Source organism: Penicillium oxalicum, chromosome III (genome assembly GCF_001723175.1).
Source record: "Penicillium oxalicum strain HP7-1 chromosome III, whole genome shotgun sequence".
NCBI classification, from domain to species: domain Eukaryota; kingdom Fungi; phylum Ascomycota; class Eurotiomycetes; order Eurotiales; family Aspergillaceae; genus Penicillium; species Penicillium oxalicum.
In genome coordinates, this window is record NC_064652.1 from 800,606 (window position 1) to 818,290 (window position 17,685).

A 17,685-nucleotide genomic window follows, 5' to 3' on the forward strand; every position below is an offset into this window, starting at 1 on the left:
CTAGTTAGTGTTACGGGCGCCAGATAGTTAATTTCAGCCGGATTGATTAGATAGCTTATTTACTATCTATGTTAGCCTACTACGTAAATAGTAAGCTAACTATTAAGTGATTTACTTTATGTAATACTGTCACTTACACCAAAAACACAGTGTATCCACAATTGTTTTCCGGGAAAGAAAAAAAATCTTTTCCAAAATTCCAAAATTTTGATTCTTTTCCATCCTGGAAAAGAATTCTCGGAGTTCCCTACTCCATGCACTCTCCTTCTCGTCAATACCAAAATCCAGGTCGCATCAAGACCTGAACCCGACCTGATCTGGTAACAAAGCAGACGATCGGGTGAGAAGTCCCCTGCATTGCGACACCAGGCTCTCAGCGGGTCAGGCCGCAAGACGCATCCGATTGGATTTCAAATAATCACCGATTTTGGGAACCCAGTAAACGCGTCCACAGCTGTGATTCCTTCACTGGCGGTGTGTGTGGCTTTAAGGTACGAAGTGACGAAGCTTACACGGACGGATGTGGCGTGGCACCTACAAAGCAAATGGAAATTCGGGGATCGATGTTCTCATGCCCGTCGCTCTTGACTTGGAATGGCCGTTGGGAACCGAGAGCTCGGACCTCTTGCAGAGACGACCTTGCCATTTCTTTGCAACCCATGTTAGTTCAATTCCTCCCAATTTGATCGCTTTCCCCATGGCCGTGCCTCACCAATGTCCCTCACTGGGGGGTTGAGCGTGTTGAGCGGGCGATAGCGTAAGAAAGAGCATATGGTGGCTAGGTAGTCCCTGATTTTGTTTTTTTCGTGGGAGAACAACGTACATACATTGGCTTGACCAATTGTCAGGCAGGGTTTGTTCTTCTATTCAACCTTTTCAGACTGTCTATAAAACCGCGATTCCCATGGCTAACTCCCACACTGATCCTCTTTCCTCGTCTGTGTCTTTCCCCAATTCTGCTGCGCGTCGATCAAGCTCACTGTAAGAGAGCCTGCAGCTTGGCGGCGTCATTTCTGTCGGCCAGCACCATATTTGCAATCCTCCTCGTGAGGACGTGACCATCTCTCCCGAGCTTGGCTTCACATTGATCATTCCATATCCGAGGCACCACAATGGCTTCTGACCAAGGCTTTGGCTTCGATTGGCACCCTGACATTACACTCAATGTGGATGATCAGTGCCTCGTGTCCTGGCTGGAACCCGAATGTCTGAACCATCACAGACAACAGGAGCCTGCATATGCACCCATTCCGTCGATGGATGCACGGGCTCACACTGGTCTTCCTCCCGACTCGATGCGAGTCCTCGAGAATCTCCAAATGCCAAATGAGCCTCAGCATGCTTCACTGGCGGACAGTGATCTTTCGCCTTCGTCGAGTCCGCGCCTGGATTATGGCGGTCATGTTCAGAGATCACTGCACGAGCTATCGCACTCGAGCGGAGCCTCCACGGTGACGCCTGGATCGTCCTTCATGATCCACGAATACCCAGAGGGAGACAGTGCCAGTCAATCGCCAACTCCGCGGGGAGGTCGTCCTAATCGTCGGCAGAAGAAACAAGCCATGTAAGTCGCCCAGACCCTCGACTGTGGGCCACTCGGCTGTCACATTTCAACCTGCAGAGTATTCAAATTGGATGTTATTTTAACTGGCGTCTCTTTTAGAGGTCGCAGTAGCCAGGACCATCTGAACTGCCAGTGGCAAGGCTGCGAGAGGAAAGAGCCCTTTTGCAACAAGGCGACCCTCAAGCGCCATAGGGAAACCCAACATATCAGCCCCGGCGCGTATCCTTGCCCCGAAGAAGGCTGCGGACAGATCTTTAATCGCAAAGATAACCTGTTGGAGCATAAGCGGAGGTTGCACGATAAGTAGGGCGGAGATTTGGAGGCTTCTGATGTAAAGAAACATCTTTACACCAGTGCATGCGAGACTAATCCCGTCTCCTTTCTGGGTTTCTTGTGGCTGATCAGCTACAACAAAAAAAAAGCCTGTATACAAGACATTTCATTTCCGGGATTCTGTCAGTTGTAGTTTACTGGGGACCGGGGTGCTCAATTTGAAGAAACTATAGATTACCTTTTGCTCCATTTTTTGTATTTAAAGATTTAATAACAATATTTTCATTCTTTATAGTATTATCAGTATTTGTGTTCTTCATGCCTTTTAACGTTCTTTCATGGTTAGGATGAATAAATACTATTATCTACAAAGAAACATTGTGTCGAGTGTCTGGCGTTGTCTCATCATTTGTGTTTTTTTTTCTTTTCAATGCCTCCAAGTTTATCTACCAACCACCACAAGCAGCATTTCATCGCGGCGGTAAAGGGACATAATACTTTTTGTTTGACATTCGCGTTTACAACATGCTTCGCGCTTAACCAAAATTAAAAAATACCAGAAAGAAGGGGAAAAAACCATGCAAGAGGGGGGAGAGATCAAGCCATCTAGATCGGGAAAACCGTCAATGATGCCAGTGGACCCTGGTTCGTGGGTCTTCTTGAATTTGATTAGTCGGGATAGCCTCCAACGCCAAATATACGAAACCCCGTCGAGAGAACCAAATGCCATCAACGAAGAGGTGCAAGCGGTGATGTGCGGTCAGGTACCCGGTACCTGGTACCCGGCACGTACCTCCACTGGACACTCTTGAACGGACTGTGGGGCCCGATGTCCAGGCCGTAGAGGATACAAAGGTACCTCATTGCACCGTTCTCTCTGCCCTCGAAATGAACGTGCTGGAAGAACCGTCTTGAAACGCGAATTATGTACACCCCCTGCTGTATTTTATAGGGTTGACATTGTAAAATAGACAAATCCACACGGGTAGAAAAAAAAATTAAAAAATCGTCAATCATGTGAATAAGGACATGTACCCCGAATAGGGAAAAGGGAGGGAAAAGAACCCCTTAGAGAAAAAAAAAGAAAAAAAAAGGAAAATGCAAGGTTATTGTCTGGTTTTCAGCCGTCTGAGCAGGCTAGTCTCATCTTGTCCCGTCTCGTCATGTCAAGTATTGAGCCTCTTTTGGATCCTTCCTGTTCTCGAGGTCGTCCTCTACTCATTCAGCCATTACAGTCTGGCCCCATACCGCGAGTCTAGTGCCTTTCCCATAAATTATATCCTGTAGAATCGGTAGACTGGATACCATAAAAGAGTCTTAATAGCGCGGTTGAGTGGGTTCCTTTGGGATGCCCCAAATTGGCCAAGAAGCCATGTTCGCCTCATGAATCCTACTGCCCTTGTAGTATGAAATGCGATCTCTTAGGATCATCTGAAGCCCGATTCCAAGGCGTCTCGACAACCTGAAGAAGCTCCCTGCATAAGGTCCGCCCGCACCGGGCAATGGCACGAGATAGAAATCACTCACACTCATATCTCGCTGGTTCTTGCGCATCGATTGCGCAGGCTCGCTTCAACCTTGCGAGGGTGTCTTGAAACTTGGTCAGTGTTCAGTACTAGCCATGACATTTGATTTTTTTTTCATTCTTCTTTTTTCCATTCTTCCTGTTTTTGATATTCTTTCTTTCATTCCTCTCTTCCCCCCCTGCCATCCTCGAAATATTTTTTTTGTTCCGGTGACAGATCGCCCGGGTACCGCAAAGCACGCATATCCGGAAAATTTACCTGACCCCAAAAGTCCACAGGAAACCTCGACCACCAACCCTGAGAGATGTAAGGCGTGATTGGCAGACTTGAACAAGTCTGCGTCATCCCATACATATGTATAGCTCGGTACCTGACTTGGCTAAAAATGTCAAAATCGCAGAGCATTTTGCCTTCATGAGAGCTGGTAATAACGCTGGTGTCTGGGTTCGGAAAAGTTGGGTTCGGAAAAGTTGGGTTTGCGGAAGTTGGGTTTGCAGAGGTTGGGTTTGCGGAAGTTGGGTTTGCGGAAGTTGGGTTTGAGGAAGTTAGGTTCTGGTAGGGTTCAGGCCCTGGTAGACAGGGCTGGAAGAGGTTCATTCGACATTTCCAGGATCTATCATGCACGGTTCGTAGGGCCAGGGGAAGCGATCAAATAGAAGCGGAGGAGTGGGGGGCTGGGGGCTTAAAAAGCGGTTGTCAATTTGCACGAGGGTCTGTCGAAACGCTGAAGATGGTTCAACACGCGGCATACACTTTTTTTCTTGTCGATCACATCCCAGTAGAGCTCGTGAATCGTTCAGGACGCGGTTACAAAAAAGCAAGAAAAAAGCAAGAAAAAAGCAAAAAAAAAAAGCAAAAAAAAGCAAAAAAAAGCACAACACAGACCCTCGTTGACTTTATACCAGCCAGAGCCATCGAGAGGGTAATGTGATACATATGGAGAAAAGAAAAATAGGCGGAAAGAAAAGGACCGGTTGGACGTGCAAGTGATCGAAAACCCAAACCATACCAATCCGAGGGTTGCTACAAATTGCCTGTGATATAGCTGACTGCAATATTAGAGCCATTTGTTTACTGTCCGCGCCTTCTAATTGCAGGTGGTTTTTCTAAAATGAGCACCGGATTCTCTTCCCTTCTTTCGTAGACTTCGAAGGAAAACAGCCTACTATCGTAGAAACATAAATTTGCCCATCTTCGGCCAGAATTGTCTATTCGATCATAAAGTCTTTTTGGGTATCGGCATCAGAAAGGCTTGCTTCCCCGTTTAGCGCCAGGCCGGAGAATGGCATGGTAGAGGGGATGTTTGCACGTATAGAGTAGAGTGAATACTTTCTTTCGTCTGAGAAGGAAAAAGGGTAGTTCCGTGTTCTTAATATTTTTGACCACTATCTAATACTCCCTCTGCTCATCCTCCCCTGCCGCGCATCCAGTACGCAGTCTGCGTAGCCAATCCTATGCCGCGTATCCAGTGCGCACCAATCCTGTGCCGCGTATCCAGTACGCACCAATCCTGTGCCGCGTATCCAGTGCGCACCAATCCTGTGCCGCGTATCCAGTGCGCACCAATCCTGTACCACGTATCCAGTGCGCACCAATCCTATACCGCGTATCCAGTACGCACCAATCCTGTGCCGCGTATCCTATACAAACTCTATCTATCTAGGAATCACAGTTCCTTTTACTAATATATCTATTATCTTTAATCAAAGTATAACCATCTAGATCTCTCTAACACGGTGCTCAGAGTACTGTTCAAGTAGAAGATCATACTATGCATCTTAGGTAAAGAAGGATAGCAGAAGTTGTGTAAGCATTTCATTTTCGGGTGGAGCACTCGGGGCTTCATCACGAACCATGATTTAAAATGCTAATCGCAGAACTTGCACATGATGCTTTACCGAATCCTAGTTGAAACCTTTCTTGTGCTGAGTCAGATGCATATACAAACCTGCCGAAGGTACTAAGGAGTGATTAGAGGTGAAGAAGTTGAGGGTCCGATTGGAGCATGTACAGCCGTCGAGGCTTCTATCGGGGGAAAAGTTATAGACATTAGAAAGAGAAGAAAAAGAAAGAGGAAAGAAGCAGGCAGTAAGAATGCCATAACAAAAAGAGGTAATCGACCGACAGATGATCGGGCTAAATGCAGAGGATAGAAGATCGAGAAGATACAGCCTTGGTCTACCAGGTGAAAGCTTCCTCAGCAAAGTCCACTACAGCACCCTTGCCAATGTTGGCCCGGGCAGCCGATCGCACCTCGTCTGCAAAGGCACCAGGTCCACACACAGACACAATCGTCGCTCCAACACTTTTGGGCATCAGCTCGTTAAGAATCACATCCGGTCGACACCGGCCCGAGTGCATCTGGACCGTAGCAGATGGAGAGACGATATCCGCTGCACGTTTTGGTTTCGACACAAACACTTTGACGATCAAGACTTCCCGACGGCCCGGCAGTCGGAGAATCTGATCCATCCACTTGCTAATCCAGCTGAGATGCTCGGTCGATCGCACTGACCAGATGAGATACACGCGACGGGTGGCACCGCGGGATGTAGCGGCCCGTTCGATCAAGTCCCGCGTGAAGAGGAGGTGGTGGGTAATTCCTGCACCGGCGGAGAACAGCACAGCTGTTCCGTAGCTGGAAAAGTTGACCGGATGAGAGCCGTAGGGCCCCTCGATGTACCCCGATGCCCGGAGGGTTCCATTGGGTTTGCTGCGGGCCAGATTATACAATCGTCGAGTCATGCCCTCGCGGGCCCCGACGATGAGGGACACTTCAGTGGGGCGATGACTGGGCTCAAAGTACTGATTCAGGTCGTCCGACTGCTTCTCGAGGTCGCATGTGCTTGGGGTGGAGCTGACGGACTTCGCATCGTGGTAGCGAGGAGAATTGGGGGTGGGACTGACGGCCTCTGCCCAAGCGATGGAGAATGGGTGGGACATCCACCACGAGACGCACGGGATGTACGCAAAGACGTGACAGCCGGGGTGGATCTTGACATTTTTGGGCAAGTGGAAGGTGACCCGGCATGCTTCTCCTGGGAGGGCCTGGACGGTCATCTGGGTGGATCCGTGCTTGGTGGAAATGTTGAGATAGGCCAGGCGTCCAAGACGAACACTTCGCTCGAGAAGCCAAATGACCGCGATCACAGTGCCCCAGCTGCGCTGGGGCAGGCTGTCCAGCTGGAGGTGGAACCAGACACCCAGAAAGGCGAGCAGGGCCGCGAGTTGATGCAAATGCAAGAAAGTCTCGTAAAATGCATGGCGGATGGGTGAGAGAGATTGGATGGAGAGAAAGACCATGGACACGGTCGCCACGAGTCCCCAGGTGAAGAAAGGGGTGCTTCGCAATCGGAAGAACATGTCCTCCATATCCTTTTCGTGGACGGCGTTAATTGCCCAGGCGACCGTGTGCACAATCGACTCAATCATGACAATCCGACCAAGCCATCTGTGAAGCAGGTTGTAGGTATCGAAACTGATATGCAGAATGGCGATCAAAGGGTTGTTTCGAGCCGCAAGCAAAAACAAGGGCACCATATTCAAGACGGCCAGCGTCCCTGAGCGGCCACGCAGTTCCGCAAGCAGCGCAGCTTTCGTGTTGACAGCATAGTCCAGGTAGCAGCAGTAGACCACTTGACTGGCAAAGTATAATGTGACCAGAACAAATTGGAACCGAGAAGGCAACGTGCCCACTCCGATCGCTCGTGACAACTGAATCTCCCGGTTATGTCTCTTTCTTCCGATGGGGGCATAAAGGATGTGTTTCTTCACGTTGTTCCATAAAGTTGACGTCTCCTCGCGCCAGAAGGCTTGCTGTGATCCCGTCGATGCAAAGGATGAGATTTGGCGCAGATAGGCGTGAACAAGTTGCGCGATCCGACCGGAGAAGACGATGAAGGCGAGAATAGCTGCCGAGGAGTAGACGATGCGAATGAATAGAATATCACGAGGCACTTGGACACCCCCTAAGCCTCTGGAATACTCATAAATGTACGTGTCATTGCCCCCATAGCCCCTGGGCACGAGTTGTGGGGCAACAGTTGCCATTGGATTTTCTCTGTAAGCGCTCGCTCGACGATGGCAGTCGTCGTTGCAAAGCGAACAGTGCCGCGCCAGTAAACAAGACTGGGAAGCCCAATTCGGAGCAGAGACGCCTCGTTCAGAAATGAAATCAAGGAAGCTTCTGAGGGAAACTCTCAAATCGACTGCAAATCCAAGTCACTACGATGATCTCGCGATGTTGTCACAAGATAATCAGATAGTGTGGTGATCGACGGGTTCGACCCTATAGGTATGGGAAAAGGAGTGCTGGAAAGGTAGATCCCTGACAGGAACAAGAGAATTTTGTCCCAATCGATGGTTCAAGTCGAAGCACAAAGGTATTCACTGTCAATAAGACAATGGTGATTGCTTCCTTTGTGCTATTGTGAGGTGAAACGAGTGTGGTGGTCGTGTGGTTAATCGGTAGGCAGCGAGTCCTTCAACCACAAGAAGCGACAAGAAAACCAAGACGAAACAACAACAAACACAGGCCAACCAAGGGTGATTCTATGGGGCTCTTGAGATGACAATAGCGAGTTCAGCTCGCCTTAGATCTCTAAATTGCTCGCGAGATGATCAGAGAGGCATTACCCGGGTCGATGAGGAATGCTGGCCAGGGAATGCTGATCTAGTCGACTGATTTACACACGTTCTTCTTGGCGTGGGCAGCGAAGGACCCCACAAAACGAAGATGAGCGGCAAGCGTGAGAGACGAGAAGGAGGGGAACGATTGTCGATCCAAGATTGGTTCAAGCGACAGAAGTGAAGGTAATTTTTGCGCTCAGCGCCGAGATGAAACAGTCTATCTTTCGAAAAAAAGGGTACCCGCAGGGCAAATTGGTGCGAACCAGAACGATCGGCTCGACACGAGAGAAAGGAATGTAATACGGACCGAAAGAAATTGAAATGGAAGAAAAGAACGAAGCGAGACGAACAGATGTTCTTCACCGAGGAGAGGAGAGGAACCGCCGCCGTGGCAGGGGAAGGGGCAGATTTTATTATGTCAAAGATCATCATCATCGGACATGATCGATGGGAGGGGGATGGGAGGGTCGGCGGAGTGATGCACAACCTGGTTTACTATGTTGCGTGCACAGATCACGGCCGGTAAAAGCCGTTCATCCTCGTGGTGGAGTCACCAAGGACACCAAAAATCCTGGACTATTGAATCCGATATCAACGGTTGCTGTCTGGGTCCTTCGACTATTGTGCTGGAGCTCGGTAGTGGATGTTTAGTTTCTTGAACTCCTTCCACCTTTGGGACGGCACTGGGCAGGTTCCTCTGCCCGGAGTGGATCACCAAGGGAGGGCCAGCGGAGCCAACGATGTTTCTGAAAGATGCAGGCACCACTTCGGCCGCCACGATGATTCGCTCGGAGGTAAAGGCAATCATTCAATGCCGCTGGTCCCCCTGCAACAATCTTGCGGCCGGCGTGACGCCCTCAAACCCCCTCGCTGTGTTGATTCAAGCAGGAGCGCTGACCCTTGAACATGACTACATAGTGCTCCAAAACGTAACATTTGAGCCTGGGAGGCGTCGCGCACTGTCAGCCCATTCGCGGAAGTGTGTCGGGGAAGGAAGAGGGGAGTTTGGGCCAGAACCACCGTCGTGGAGTCAAAGGCCAAGAATATCTCAAACACTGGCCCTGTGGGTGGGTTTCAAAGCTGCTCTTAATCAGAAACCGCGGACAGGAAAGACATTGCACGACTGGCCCCTGTGGCGTGGGTACCGTGCACCTCGAGCAAAATCGCCGCAATTTACTCCAACATCTGAGCTCTCGTCCATCAGGTCTGCAGGACCTTGGAGTCAGAATGGGCTTCACAGAGGAGGAATCAGGACAAGGTTATCACGAAGATCCGAGCGTGTGATTCGTAAAAGAGATGGCGGAGCGCCACTGACGGGACTAATGGGGACAGGGCGGTCGGAAGCTACAGTGCCAGCCTGAGGCAGAGAGGCCTTGGTCCACCAACTTCAGCAAGAGCGCGAGCATAAGATCCGTTTGGTGCGACACAGACAATTTAGCAAGTAGTTGGGACTACGTACACTGATAGGGGCACGGTCACTGTCAGCATCAGCATCTCGGACCGGATAGCAGAACCGAATTGATCCAGAAGTGGGCTCGTTAGGCGATCGATCTCGGATCTGAACCCGCAAGTCAAGAGGTTCCTCTTGTGGGAAGCTGTGAAAATCTCAGCCTAATCCATATTCCATAGGACATGACTGTACCACATAGTCATACGACAAGATTCCATGAGTCAAAATGGATGGGGCCATGCCATGCCGCACATGGCAGTGGGAATCTAAGCGAGCAGCATGAGCCATGCGGCGGTTTCATCCTCACTGCCGGATGCTCCACGGATGCTCTCGGGGATCACAAGTGAGCCTCTGGCCATCTAAAAGTGGAGCAAGTCTTACACAGGGGAGCAAACTCATCTGGAGACATGTCAATTTCTTCACCAGGCGAGATGATCTCTGACTCGTGCATAAACGTACAGCATGCTAGTGTATATCCTGAAGAGTCTTTCTACGTGCGATGTACGCACAGTGTCGAGGATCCACCCAAAAGACAACTATGAATGCCAAGTATCAAGTGGGCATCCTTCGGAACACATGGAGGAGATGGGTATATACTCCGGTTGATGGCATCTCTACTTCAAACCGCTAAGAATGCAAGGGGATGATGATAGGTGCACCCATGTGGTCCAGACTCAACGGTCGACCCAGTCCTCTCGCCTTGCTCTCCGTCTCGGGACCCTTTGCTTTAGCCGATGAATTTCTTCTTGTCATCCGGTATCACGACCCTTCCTCCCGACTCCTCGCTTAGCGGCCCATCCATCCACCGTCAACGGTCAGAATCTCACCGGACACATAACTGCTAGCAGCGCTTGCCAAGAAGACCACCGCGCCCTTGAAGTCTTCCGGTTGACCCCACCGACCGGCCGGGATTCTTGCCATAATGCCTGCGTTCCGGCTCTCGTCGTTGATCAGTGCGGTATTCATATCCGTAGCAATGTACCCAGGGGCAATGGCATTGACATTGATTCCCTTGGCAATCCACTCGTTGGAAAGAGCCTTGGTAAGCTGACCGATGCCACCCTTGGATGCAGCGTAGGCGGGGACGGTGATGCCCCCTTGGAAGGTCAAGAGGGAGGCAACGTTGATGATCGAACCTCGGCGGCCGGAGGGGAAGTCAGAACTGTCACGAGAGAGTAGATAGGCACCAAACTCGCGGCACAGGATAAAGACTTGAGAAAGATTCACTTCAAGGACCTGTGTGATTGGCTTCATTAGCTTCGTTTCATGTGAGTTGGAACGAGCCTTTCCAGGCAGCCTTGAACTTGTCCGTTCTGTGAATAGTGATCAAGTCAAGGATAATAATAGATCACATACCTCATCCCAGTCCTCATCGGGGAATTTTTCGCTTGGATGTCTTCGCTGGATGCCGGCGCAGTTCAGCAGAATGTCTGGCTTGAAGCCTTGGCTGACCACTGCCGGTATGATCTCCTTGACAGCCTTGCGGTCCGAGAGTTCGGCCACGTGAATGTGGGCCTTACGACCGAGGCGATTGACAATCTCATCCTTTGTCGCGGTATTGGACTCGTCGCGTTGAACGAGGATGATATCAGCGCCCGCCTCGGCCAGGGCGAGCGCCATGGCCTGGCCGATACCCCGCGTACCACCGGTGACGACGGCGGTGCGGCCTTCTAAAGAGAAGAGGGATGCTATCGTAGCTGTCATTATGTCGGACTGAATTTCTAGACGTGGAATTGATAACACAAGACAAAGAGATCTTTCCAGCGACCGATATATTTATTGCCCCTCCAAATTTCGCCCATGACGATCGGGGATCGCTTCCCCACGCGCGGGGGGAAGAGATCATGTTGAAAGGAAAAGGGCAGGTTCCAATGCCGATTTCCGTTGCCGTCGGCTATTGCTCAGTCGCACTCGCGCAATTCACCCGCTTTCATCAGGTGACCATCACGCGACGCCATGTGTTGACCGAACGAAAATTCGAGTGGTGCAGGATCAGGATTGTAGCCTAAAGTAGTGAATGCCGCACTCGCTCTTGTGTGTATTGCACTTGTCGAGGTGAAACCGTGACATCAGAGCGCTCAAGACCGAGGGGATATTTACACAATGCTAAACAACGTGGTCTTAAGAGCCTTCGGGTGCTTGAAGAGGCTGAAACAATGGACCGGGGCTGTATAGTCATGAATGTCGATGCTGGAATCAACATCTCCGGTAGACTGCGACTGCAGTAGCTCGAAGTGGCAGGACGCCAGGTCAGGTGCTCGGCCTCCACGGATCTTCTCCACACCCCGACAAGCTTCAGTCTCTCGAGGCCCTCGGGCCCAGGGTTTCTCCTCTGCAAGACACCTAACGGGAGACCCGTCGGCGATGAGTAATGGCCAGACCAACTCCTGGCATTCGCCAATTTCCTATCGAAGATACAGTGGGTCTCAACACTATCGGCCCCAGTTCTGAACAACCCCGGATCGGCAAGGAATGTCACGATCATTTCACAACGGCCCGGCGACAGATGGACGCCTCAAACGACGAGACGTCCAGGGGACGGCCCGAGCAGTCTGGCAAACGCGTCTCGCGTGCCTGCTTGCATTGTAGGCAGCGGAAGTCAAGATGTGACTTGTGAGTCTCATCGCCCTCTCCCAGCCACTCCGACGCCTAGTCTCTGTTTCAACTTGGCGGGTTCACTACTAAGCCCCCTCGAGCTGCGTCTCTATACCCCGTCAAATGATTCTGTGTCTATGTGACGCTAATCCAGAGTGACAGAGATAGTAATGGTAACCCTGGTAAGCCACCGTGCCAGAGGTGCGTCAGAGAGCATCGCGACTGCGTCCTCGGTGGCTCCAATCGCGGAGGCCGTCGCATTCGCAAGAATAAAATCAAGCATTTCACGCCTGCTTCAGACCACTCGCCCAACAAAGATCCCAAGGATACCACGGCAAGTCCAGGGGTCCTGAATGGCCTTGGAGCATCGTCGGGCGTCCCTTATCCCGGTCCGGTGGTTTTCCTCCCGCCAGACCAGTCGGCTGAGACCGCTGCTTCGACCATGGCGTCGGCGGCCGTCGAGGGGGATGAAGAGGCTGCAATCGACACAGTGCCACGCAATCCGTCTGACGCCTGGCAGTGTCTGACTGATATCGCCACCAAAAGTGCTCCAATGGTCCCCGAGAACCGTGGGAGCCATCCTGGACGATCGGATTCAATATCGACGTATCGTGGCATGCGCAATGGTATTTTGCCCGATTTCAATGCCGCACACACTGGCATACGAGCCTATCGACTGGTTCACTCTCGCTCCTTGGACTCAGGTCTTGTGTGGCAGCTAATCACTCGCTACGCTGAAAACTTCCATCCTTATCTTCCCCTGGTGCCTCGAAAGTATTTTGAGTATTCCGCTCTCGATGACTTCGCCAACAATGAGAAACATCTCCTCACTGCGGTCTTGACTATCGCCTCAAAGGATCTCATCGATCGACCAGAGATTCACGAGTACTGTTCCAAGTACATGCACGAGTTGATCTCTGGCATCGCCGCCGGCGCAGAGTGCGATGTAGAGGCGGTCGAGGCTCTGTTGCTTCTTGCAGAGTGGGAGCCTCAGGGTCTACGGCCTCGTGTTGAGCGCGTTGGTCGGGGTGAAGAAGATCGGGCTGCATGGATGCACGTTGGTCTCGCCTTGCGTTCGGGCTACTTCATTGGGTTGGACCGAACCTCATTTCGAGGCGACCCATCCGGAGACCCGGAATCAGAGGCTCGCCGTCGACTCGCGTGGGCCAGTGCCTATGTCTCTGATCGATTAATTTCGGTACGCATCGGGCGTGCATTCTGGTCTCGTGGGCCCGGTCCGATGACCGGTCTGTCAAGTCACGATTTCCCATCACTGCAGCCGGCCAAGGAGGGCGATGAGGACTATTCAAAGATTTACCAGGCCATGCTTGACCTGACCCAACTTTACGGGAATGTACACGAGGTCCTATACTCGGGCATGCGAACGAGCAATCAGATGATGCTAATGGGTGATTACGTCAAGTACGTCGATGATTTCCGCCTGGCTATCTTACGGTGGAAATCTCTTTGGGGGCCATTGGACTGTACGTGTTATCTGGTACTACTTCCAAAGGCTGTGTTGCTAACATTTGCAGGCTCACCACCCATGCGGGCGACCCTTCAGCTATCTTACGAGTACCTGCGTCTCTACACGACTGCATTTGCCTTTCAGGCTGCAATCTCTCAGTGCTTGGCAAAGCCCAAGACAGACGGCACACATCGCGAGCAACTTCGAGCTACTTTCAAGAATGTTGCATCGATGCAGGACGCTCGATTCATCTACGAGTCTGTTGATGCGGCCAACGCGTACTTGACTATATTGGTAGACTCGGTTGATCCAGAGCGCCACCTACATTTTATGCCTCTTCGATTCTACCTGTAAGCTTATTGTCACCTATACGATATGTGAGAACGCTCTGACCCAAGGTAGTTATGGTATTTACTCCGCCGTCTTCCTCTACAAGGTAAATCTTTTCCGCCGGACATCCCTCCACTTCAAAGATGCTCTTTCTGACCATGTCTCCCAGGCCCGCTCATTTGGAATGATGCTTCCATCCGAGGAAGCCAAGGTTCAAGGTCTCGTAGCCCGCACCACGGAGGTTCTCAAGCGCGCAAGCGCTGGTCCGGACGACATTGGAGCGCGCTATTCTCGCCTGCTTGAGCTTCTGTGGCGACCCAAACCCCATCCTGTGACCAATCGATCTGCAGAGCAGCGTGAGCCCAACGAGTTCTCCATACCAACAGCGCTCTCCAATCCAGTCTCCGATCCCACGTATATGGACTTCAGTCCTGCCCACGATTTCTCGTGGCTGGATTTGGAAGCCGTGGGCGACTATGTCTCTGGCGACCAACCCCCCGGAGGACTGCTCGGTCTTGATGTGTTCCAGAATGAAGCCACGCCCTATCCGGGAGGACACGATCGATCACAAGTCTGGCAATCGTCTGCATGGCTGGGCGACATGAGCAGCAATCTCTTGTTTTAGATGATATCCGGCCGCACCGATCGATCACTTTCGTGGGGGTACCATTCAAAGTTTAGCGGCAAATGAATCGTGCGGGGTTGGCAGTGGGGGTTCCGATCGGCGACCGGGCCGATGGTCGCGTGAGGGGTAATCGGGGCCAGCGCAATCGAATCGTACACGCGAGGTTGGACTTCTTTTCTTCAAGGCGGATGTCTTTAAACATATTCATTCTTTGAAAGTCTTGTCAGTCATTGCTGTCGTCTGGAAATGTCGCAAAACGAGCTTCGTGGCCGTCTGGCACTCATCACTGGCGCATCGGGAGGGTGAGCTCACTCCCGTCTTCCCCATTGATGACAGAGATCGGTTTACTGACAATGCGTTCTATGATTTAGGATTGGATCAGCCTGTGCGGATCAGCTTGCGCAGCATGGTGTCCATCTTGCTCTGACTTATGCCAGCAACCTCGACGCCATGAACAGAATCCTCAAAGATCTTCAAACGAGGCATGCAGAACACAAGCTCCGTATCTCGATCCACCAAGTCGACGTCGGTTCTGCCGAGCAGATCGAGGCCATGTTCGAGCAAATTCAAGAGGAGCATGGGCAGCGACCAGATATCCTTGTCTCCAATGCTGGCTATGGTAAACGCTTCCCAAATGTGTGGGACATCACCCTGGAAGAGTTTGATTACACGCTCAACATCAATCTCCGTGCTTCTTTCATCCTTGTCAAGGGCGTGGTCGAGCATATGAAGGCCCAGCGCTGGGGTCGCGTTGTGTTTATGTCCTCCATTGCTGCTCAGGGAGGGGGCATCAACGGTTGCCGTAAGTCTCCATTAGCATGCCCACCTAGAAACTGCTTCGGGTTGGAAGACTTGATTGCTAAATCAGAGTCTCGATTCCAGATTATGCCGCCTCTAAAGGTGGTCTCACCGGCATGATGAAAAATCTATCCACGCGCCTCGCCGAGTACAACATCAGCGTCAACGACGTCGCGCCGGCCATGATTGGTGGCACGGGCATGATTACCAATGCGGATGCGATTCCCGAGGTCGCTGCTGGGATCCCCTTGAAACGACTCGGTACACCGGAAGAGACGGCGAACGTGGTGACCATGCTCTGCAAAACTGGCTATATGACTGGTCAAAGCCTCTTGCTGGCTGGGGGGTTAAAATGATCAATCAGTTTGGTACATAATGTATATTCAAGAGAAAAAAAATTCTGATACAAAAGCCTGCATATGGGAAAAGGAGAGATGAAGCTCAGCCAGTTGAAACATTGACTGTCCGCGACTTCATGGAAGTTGCATGACTGTAGATAGTTTTGTGCGCCTACCGATTATCCATTCGAGGGTGTTGGATTTATGCGTGGAAGAAAGTCATGTACATGAGCTTGCTCCTCTTCCACAACTCCTGCGTGTGTAGAAATTCTGTTCATCATATTGGGTATTCTTTCGCACAAATATCATCGTAATCATCGCCGTCGGGTCCATGTCTCATCCTCTTTTACAATTTGTTCTCAATGACCACTTTCACCACCGGTTTCCCATCCTCATCTACACCCTTCCCGGCAAGGGTAAACGCCCGCTCACCCTCCTCCAGGGGCAGGCGGTGTGTGACCACTTTCTCCTCGGTGGTCTTCAGCTTTCCACTTCCCAGCAACTCAATCGCAGCAGGATAGGCATATCCATCGTAGCGGAACACGCCGATGATGTCAACCTCCCGAAGAGCCGCCGCACCCACCGGCAACGTCTGGATTGGGTTGCCCATTCCAATCTGGACGAGGACGCCGCCGGGCTCGGACGCGTAGATACCAGCCTGAACACATGCGGGAACACCCGTGCAGTCATACACGCGACTGAAGCCCGATACAGGAGGAACACCTTCCTGCTGGGCGGCCTGCACCAAGGCCGCGGCCACAGCCTGCGCATTCTTCAGTGCCCAGGCTGTTTGATCGGCGTGCGGGGCATCTTTAGGAGGTGGAGGAGGGCTGGAGGGGTCTGCGCGCGGAATGAGCGCCGTCTTGATTCCCAATCCCAATGAAGCCGCAATCTCGAGTCGAGAGGCATCAATGTCGGCCACCACGATGGATTCAAAGTTCTGGGAGACGGCCAACGCAGAAGCGACCAGGAGACCGATGGCGCCTGCGCCAAACACCAGAGCCGCAGTGCCTTCGCCCGCCGCATTCGACAGAGCCACTTCCTCCTTTGTGGGGGGATGCGAGCGTCGGATCGCATGAAGACAGACAGCGAGCGGCTCGACGAGGGCGCCCCCTGCGTCGGAGACGTTGTCGGGCAGGGCATGACACATCGCTGCGGGGTGGTTGGTACGGGCCATAAGAGTGCCATCGAGGTGGGGGAAGGTCTTTGCGCTGCTGCGGAAGCGCATCTTCTTGCAGATGTTGTATCGCCCGTTCTTGCAGAAAGCGCACTGCCGGCAGGGCAGGCCAACCTCGAGTGCGACACGATCACCGACTTTGAAGGCGGTTCCCACCTCGGGGCCCACGGCAGTCACTACGCCGGCGGACTCGTGGCCTAGACACATGGGCTCGCGGACGACAAAGTCGCCATTGCGGCCGTGAGAGTAGTAGTGTAGGTCGGAGCCGCAAAGACCGGTGGCGGTAACGGCAACCTGAATGTCTGCACCGGCTGGAGCTGAGACGATGCGTTTTTCCTACGCAGGTCGCTGGATCAGTCTCTTGTACTTCTGGCTCAACTGGGGAGGTCCTCCATAATTGGGGGATGTGTGTGTGCCTGTAGAGGAAGCTTACCAGACGCAGATCCTTTGCGCCGTGCAAGACGAGCGCTGTGGCTGATGTCTCTGTTGACATGATCAGGTAGATTTATGGGTATATGTGAGGAAAGAGAGGGATAGGGAGGGAGGAAGAGCGAGGACAAGTAGAATTGAATAACCGTAGTAGATTTATTGTCTTAGAGCTGTCGCGGACCATACAAGAGACAAGGATTAATCCAGCTGCGGCATCTGACTCGGCAACATCACTGGGTCATCCCGTATTCAGCCATCAAAGCACTCCGACGCCGCGTTTCCTCTCTGTTATTTGTGTCACTTGTCGGAATTGTGGAGCTTTTCCCAACGAGGGGCCGATGCCATCATTCTGCGTCTGTCGGTGCTTTTGGGAGGAAAACTGAGTCGCGGAGAAGTCCCGCGGGGCAAAAAAAGTCGGCATTTGACTTCCCCCGAAGAGGAAATCTTCAGTTGCCGAAGCTACCCCTCGGCCGGTTAAAGTCC

General features: G+C 51.9%; 7 protein-coding genes across 7 annotated transcripts; 3 read left to right on the plus strand and 4 right to left on the minus strand.

The window, feature by feature from the left end:
- Positions 1-1,112: 1,112 nt before the first annotated feature.
- On the plus strand, positions 1,113-1,871 carry POX_c03759 (uncharacterized protein; the record flags this gene model as incomplete). The annotated part of the gene is made up of 2 exons (XM_050112649.1): positions 1,113-1,564; positions 1,664-1,871. 2 exons carry the CDS (start codon positions 1,113-1,115, stop codon positions 1,869-1,871), a joined length of 660 nt encoding a protein of 219 aa, XP_049970205.1.
- Positions 1,872-3,154: 1,283 nt separating this feature from the next.
- On the minus strand, positions 3,155-3,391 carry POX_c03760 (uncharacterized protein; the record flags this gene model as incomplete). Its single annotated transcript, XM_050112650.1, has 1 exon — positions 3,155-3,391. The coding sequence occupies one exon, from the start codon at positions 3,389-3,391 to the stop codon at positions 3,155-3,157; it is 237 nt and encodes a 78-aa protein (XP_049970206.1).
- A 2,150-nt stretch (positions 3,392-5,541) lies between these two features.
- On the minus strand, positions 5,542-7,413 carry POX_c03761 (uncharacterized protein; the record flags this gene model as incomplete). Its single annotated transcript, XM_050112651.1, has 1 exon — positions 5,542-7,413. One exon carries the CDS (start codon positions 7,411-7,413, stop codon positions 5,542-5,544), a length of 1,872 nt encoding a protein of 623 aa, XP_049970207.1.
- Positions 7,414-10,228: 2,815 nt separating this feature from the next.
- On the minus strand, positions 10,229-11,146 carry POX_c03762 (2-dehydro-3-deoxy-D-gluconate 5-dehydrogenase; the record flags this gene model as incomplete). Its single annotated transcript, XM_050112652.1, has 2 exons — positions 10,229-10,678; positions 10,799-11,146. 2 exons carry the CDS (start codon positions 11,144-11,146, stop codon positions 10,229-10,231), a joined length of 798 nt encoding a protein of 265 aa, XP_049970208.1.
- A 667-nt stretch (positions 11,147-11,813) lies between these two features.
- POX_c03763 (uncharacterized protein) lies at positions 11,814-14,460 on the plus strand (the record flags this gene model as incomplete). Its single annotated transcript, XM_050112653.1, has 4 exons — positions 11,814-12,055; positions 12,200-13,521; positions 13,573-13,855; positions 13,908-14,460. The coding sequence occupies 4 exons, from the start codon at positions 11,814-11,816 to the stop codon at positions 14,458-14,460; spliced, it is 2,400 nt and encodes a 799-aa protein (XP_049970209.1).
- Positions 14,461-14,706: 246 nt separating this feature from the next.
- On the plus strand, positions 14,707-15,614 carry POX_c03764 (uncharacterized protein; the record flags this gene model as incomplete). Its single annotated transcript, XM_050112654.1, has 3 exons — positions 14,707-14,762; positions 14,832-15,262; positions 15,343-15,614. 3 exons carry the CDS (start codon positions 14,707-14,709, stop codon positions 15,612-15,614), a joined length of 759 nt encoding a protein of 252 aa, XP_049970210.1.
- A 328-nt stretch (positions 15,615-15,942) lies between these two features.
- On the minus strand, positions 15,943-17,266 carry POX_c03765 (uncharacterized protein; the record flags this gene model as incomplete). Its single annotated transcript, XM_050112655.1, has 2 exons — positions 15,943-17,109; positions 17,207-17,266. 2 exons carry the CDS (start codon positions 17,264-17,266, stop codon positions 15,943-15,945), a joined length of 1,227 nt encoding a protein of 408 aa, XP_049970211.1.
- Positions 17,267-17,685: the final 419 nt, after the last annotated feature.